The sequence below is a fragment of the Aythya fuligula genome, chromosome 8 (assembly GCF_009819795.1).
Source record: "Aythya fuligula isolate bAytFul2 chromosome 8, bAytFul2.pri, whole genome shotgun sequence".
Taxonomy (NCBI): Eukaryota; Metazoa; Chordata; class Aves; order Anseriformes; family Anatidae; genus Aythya; species Aythya fuligula.
In genome coordinates this window covers 28,311,705-28,317,704 of record NC_045566.1, presented here as the reverse complement: position 1 = coordinate 28,317,704, position 6,000 = coordinate 28,311,705, and the positions used below count along the sequence as shown (strand labels likewise).

Sequence of the window (6,000 nt, the reverse complement as noted above, 5' to 3'; positions counted from 1 at the left end):
ATCAAAAATGGAATTGGCTTCACTGGCAATTACATCTTTATTTTTTCAGAATACATACACGGTATTGACAATGTAGTTTTGTAATTGTAAAATAAGAGCCAGATGCAATTCAGAGACACATGCAAGTTTTGGAAATGGACAGAGAAATAACAGTATAGTACTGTACATAGAATAATTACAATTTATTAAACACTTTCATAACACCTCTGTTGTAGTCGAAGGAGCACCATGTCTTTTTTTTTTTTTTTTTTTTTTTTTACAGCACCAAAAGAATTCAAAGGGTGGTGTTGATAAAGTGAGCCCTATGTTGTCTGTCTGTGCCACAGCATTCTTGCAAAGGTAGTTTAAGTCATGTGATTCTGGCCCTACGAGGGCAACAATAACTTTCTAGATGAGACACACATACACAGCAAGACATTTTCTATGCCATCCTTATTCAAAACTTGCATGTGGCAGGAAGTGGGTTGGTAGCACCAAAGTGCAACATTTTTGTTGATTTGATCTTTGTCTTAAGTTTAACCAAGGAAGCAGACAGGACCAACCTCAAATCCAAACTTTTGGTTCTGATCACCAAAGTCATTGATCATCACATCAACTATAGGCACTTGGTCTATTTTGGGTGTGTTGATTTCAATCACGGTCTTTCCATAGCCCTTTCTTGACTGTTAAAAAAAATAAAATAAAAAAAAAAGCAAATGGTTATATATCAGAGGAGTAAACATGCTGTAGCTCTCCACACTCTACCTCTGTAATGTGGAATTAATAAATGCATCAGATGATACAAACTGTAAAGTTTATATTTTCATAGGATTTTATTTATAACGTAAATATATTTTCCTCATGGACTGCCTCCTCTTGTTATGCTAGTTTGCTTTTAATATTGTGGTCATACTAGCAAATAGTCTAGTTTCAGCACATTGGTGCTGACAGCCTGTATTCGTGCCAGGTTTGTTCCATTTCTGTTGCTTGGCTTATAAAAATAATAATGATTTTTGTTCATATATAAAAATTGAATAAGGGACTAGTGAACTGCAATTGAAAACTACTAAAAGGTAGTCTATTAAAAAAAAAAGCCTTTAGAAAGCTTTTTGTCAGGGGAAAGCTGTAAAATAAATGAATGTTTGATTTCTATTTTAATCGAAAGGTTGGTTTTGTAAAGAATATTCTGAACGTCTACTTACTGCACAGCCATCATGAAGCGCTTTGATGTACGGATTGTTGTCGTAAGACATTTCTTCATCATTTGATCCTAAGAACCTTAGTGCTTTGTCATAGCTGTCAGAAGATGCATCATGCCAAGCTACAGACTGATGACAATTGTAAGTGAAATTTTGTCTGGCAGAGGCACTCAGTAGTTTAAGGAATGTCATTTGGACCATATTAATGGAATTGCCTTCAACATCCAAATAGGAAAGCTGGAAAATAGAAGAATTCACATGAACATTTATTTGTTCCCTTTGTTAAAATGCAAAACAAAATTATTTTTGACAGAAGAACCACATAACTGTCTTTAATAAAAAATAGACCTACACATATCATTTTATGTGATTTTTAAGTTCAATGAAGCTATGACTCTGTAGTTTTTCATGTCATAGCAATATATTTAGGATGAAGAACTATATATTTTAGCTTTGTTCTAATGGGCAAGACAGAGAATTACCCCTATATAGTGATAAACAGCAGAATCTCTTTTGGAATCTGTTTTTAGTTAATTATAAAGTTATGTCAGCCTGCAGGCTCATTTTTGCATATTCAGTATATTTCCAGTTATTTAGACTGAAGCACGGGATTTGTGCTGCAGCTGCTTTACTTAGGTTCAGTGGTAACGTGTGGTCTGCTGGAAGCCAGATCGCACTGTCAGCTGGGTGGGTGAGTACCAGGATTGTTGTGCGTTTGCTGCACAGTGGGACAAGACATGGCAGGTGCCTGCTGTCTAGTGGCAAGAGGCCATGTAACTGCTACATTTAGGGCAAAAGAGCTGGAGCTGAGAAGTATTAAGTTTCTTATTGTTTATATTTGATCTTTCCTTTGATTTTGAAGGATTTTTGATACTTGATTTGTGAAAAACTGGATGCTGTAATGGCCACTTACAAGTTTGCCCCGCTTAAATTCACTAAACCAAGATCCTGGATTCTCCTTTGGCCATGATGAAATTCTAACCTGTGTGGTAAAACAGTAGAAATATAGATATTTAGAACATATGTTAACAGATAACTTTTTAAATTACCTGGGACAAATTTCACATAAGATAGTAAAGAATGGTTCTTTCTGAGTTCTCAGCCTCTGTAAAAACACTAAAATAGGATGTTTTTCTGGTATAGAATGCCTTCAGATTAGTGACTTTAAATGGAATCCAAGGTGATAGCTTATAAAGAGGGAGAATTCTATTTAAAGGAGACACTGTTGTCATCTGATAAGATTCAGGTAAATTGTTAGTGTAAATTGTTCCTGTGAAGAGTGTCTAAATTAGAGTTTTCACTGGTGTTGATGCTGATAGATCTATCTCATTTGGATAAGCTTTTAGAAAGCCTTCCTCTATACCATATACCACTCAGGGGTAATTTATACCAATGACAGAGGACACTGTTTATATATAGCGTTCTACATATACTTATAAATGAATAGATATAAATGAACTCACAAAAGAAACATAGTAAGAGTTTAACTTTCATGTGACAAACTCTAGATTATGCATTTCAACCTGTCACCCAGCTAGCCTACATTATGTAATGCAGTGGAAGGTTAGCAAGCAGGTGCACAAAAGCTCTATTTAAGCAAAAGAGTAGAAATGCTGTTTGTCAACTCAGTGTACCATTTTACTGCTTCATTCCAATTTATGCAAATTTAAATGTAATCAGAAAGACAGATACATGAAAGTGTGACAATGTAATTATCCTGTTTAGTTCAACATTGCAATAGTATAGTAGGATATGTCAACAGCCAACTGAAAACACAGATTGGTACTTACTCCTTCAGATTTCTTATCTGGGTAGATGCAAGTTTCCCCACCTGCTGTGAAATTGCAGTACACTTTGAAGGAGTCTCCAGAACAGCCCTGGTTAGGATCAATCCAGTATTCCCCTAAAACATAAAGAAAAGATTTACCTTTGATCATAAAAATGGTATGTGGAAGATTGTACTCAGGTTTTACTACCTAATAGCCCTCCAGAGACTGTGGTGAAGTTATCTGAATGATGTGAAAGCAACCTGTTCTTTTCAAAGAATGACAGAATGGTTGAAGTTTGAAGGGACCTTTGGAGGTCATCTGATCCAACCCCCTGTTCAAGCAGGTTGCCCAGGAACACATCCAGGTGGCTTTTTAATATCTCTAAGGAGGGACACTCCACAATCTCCCTGAGCAAGTCACCTTCAGTACTGGTCAGTCATCATCACAGGAAAGAAGTGCTTCGTGATTCTTTGATGGAACCTCCTACATTTGTGGTTTGTTGCTGCTGCTGTTTATGGAATATAACACCAGGATCAAAGTCTATTTTTATCTAAATCCTTTTGTTTCCTTCCTTCCCTTTCAATCCTTCTGTTCCCTTCCTTCTTTTCCCTTTCCTTCTCTCTCTCTGCTTCTCTCTTATTAACTGTTTTTGTCTCAAGCTACACGTTTTCTAATTTTTGCCCTTTCAATTCTTATCTAGCCAGGTGGAAGGGAGCAGTGAGCAATCTGCTGCGTGGTGCATAGCTGCTTACAAGGGTTAAACCACAACAGATTGGCATGATTGAGGATTCCAGCCCTAGAATGCTAGGGCGAGTAAAGGCTGAGGATGAAAGAGAGGTGCAGTCAATCTGAGGTCCATTTAAAATCAGCACATTTTAAAATCCACTATTCTAATTATAACGATGATTTCTGTGATGTGGATCCTTATCTCCAGATAGTTTCACAGCAGGAAAGCAAAGATTTTCTGACACTAACGTTCTAATTGACTTTCAGGCAAATAGTAGAGGTTTTGTAGAGGCATGACAAATCCTTTTACTGGTTCTGTATTCTGAATACAGAGCATAGAAAAATCATTTATCATATTTTTTAAATTCTATTTATTCAGGCTGTATTTATTGGAAACAGTCTTTCCTACATGCAAGTCTTGCCCATGCAGAATTTTGTATTTTAATGACTGCATTTACTTTTATTTTAACCAGAATAAGATTCCTTTGATTTGAAGAAGGCTCCAAACAATAAGCAAATACTGTTAAATGAAGAAGACAAACATGTTTTATAAAAACCATTCATTATTACAGAGGTACTGAATTGTAAAATATGTACTTTTTATATAGCGCACACACTGCTTAACTACTCCTCAAGGCAACCATCTGTTTTTATCTATCTAGAGTGAAAACAACAGAGTATTATTAAGCTGTCAAAATCTATTTTTTCTCCCATTTAAAAACAGAAAAATATTGCTCTGAACTGGGAAAAAATACCCATTGCAATAGAAAAAAAAGTATGAAAACTTGAAAATTGTGTGAAGGTTGGCTTTCATTGAAAACCTTTCCAAAGGGGGTAAATTCAGTTACGAAAAAAAGAAAACAGAATATAATTAAATGAAAATACTCTTTCAGAGCACAGTGAATTCACACTATTCTGCATTTTATTATGCTAGTGCTTAGTAGCATTAAACAGTACTAGAGAAACTTGAATGTCCATTTGCTGAATGACATGGAACAAACAGAGGCCATTCTGGACTGAATTATTGTTTCTAAGGATAAAAGAATAGTAACTTTTTGAGAGTCATATTCAATAATAAATCACGTATAATACCTGTGCTGCTTCCTATATTATACTAAGCAGTTGCTAAAATAATTGTCATTTCTTTTAAAAACTAGAAGCTATGCAGTATGTCAGTATGCTGACATTTGTGATTTTACTTTCATTGGCAAATGAAAAGGCAAATGGCATCAATCTTTTATTCCTCTCCCGTTTGGATAATTCTGGAAATGCAAGGCCTACCTTCCTGAACAATTTTTTTTTTTTTCTTAGCAACTTGAAAGTTTTAACCCCAAAACCAGATCTGGTTTTGTATTTAAAGAATAACGGCTGTTACCAACAGAACATATCTATACTCACATTTCATAAACAGAACCCTTTTATACCTGCAAAAATGGATTTAGTGACACTGTATTTATTGAGCAACTATATTAACCATCTATCAATAATTAATAATTCTGCCAAAGTATCGTAGCAGATCATAACTTCAGCCTTGTTTGCCTTCATCATGCAATATTAACATACCGTCTGGGAAGTCTGGGTGGCAGAGTTGCAAGTCTTTGCAAGTTCGGGCTGGGTTGTTCTGAGTGCCCATTGGATACTTCATATGTTCAATGTCTTGTTTCAGTGAATTCAATGAACCAAATATCTCTTCCATGCCATCGGAATAATCCAGAATGTTATCACCAGCATCAGACACCATATAATCAGGAGATCGTCTAGTCTTTTTGGGTGACTGGATTGGCAGCGGCTGGATTACCTCACCTGGAGGACCCTGAATGGAAAACATACGTTTACCATTTCTGTTGGTTTTCCAGATGTGTAAATACACAGAGGAAGACGAAAGAACATGACATGAAGATGCTTTGAATAGAGCTTCTACAATTTATTTATTTTACTTATTTCATTCATATTTATGCCAAAACAGATTGTGGCAGACCAAAACATTGTTTTGCTCTAAACTCATCCCACTCCATTGCTGTTTGGGGAAGAGTATGTTGACCTCATGCAAGTGAAGAACTCATTTGTGATTGCCTTTTCATCCCCAGCAATTACCTGAAGCAGAGGCATAGCCTATAGCAAACAAAACTGTGGGTGTTCCCTATGATAAAATTTTAAAATTCCACTTGGGGTCTATAAAGCAGTACTTCATTTCAGAAAATTGAAACAGTTCATTCAGATTTTGACTGTTTTCATTTTAGATTTTTATGCTATGGAGAAGAAGTAGTAGAAACAGGAGAGTATTAACAGCAGGAAACTGTTTTCTGTGCTTCCATATGACACATTAA

General features: G+C 35.7%; 1 protein-coding gene across 2 annotated transcripts in view; it reads right to left on the bottom strand.

Annotated features, from left to right (window-relative positions):
• Positions 1 to 233: 233 nt before the first annotated feature.
• Positions 234 to 6,000, bottom strand: part of COL11A1 (collagen type XI alpha 1 chain) — a 146,265-nt gene continuing 140,498 nt past the window's right edge. For both annotated transcript variants that reach the window (XM_032191871.1, XM_032191869.1), the window contains exons 63-67: positions 5,237 to 5,486; positions 2,969 to 3,081; positions 2,092 to 2,160; positions 1,182 to 1,415; positions 234 to 662 (exon numbers count right to left, since the gene is read on the bottom strand). In XM_032191871.1, the coding sequence (XP_032047762.1) occupies positions 516 to 662; positions 1,182 to 1,415; positions 2,092 to 2,160; positions 2,969 to 3,081; positions 5,237 to 5,486 (813 nt within the window). In that variant the 3' untranslated portion in view covers positions 234 to 515. The remainder of the gene's footprint in view (positions 663 to 1,181; positions 1,416 to 2,091; positions 2,161 to 2,968; positions 3,082 to 5,236; positions 5,487 to 6,000) is intronic.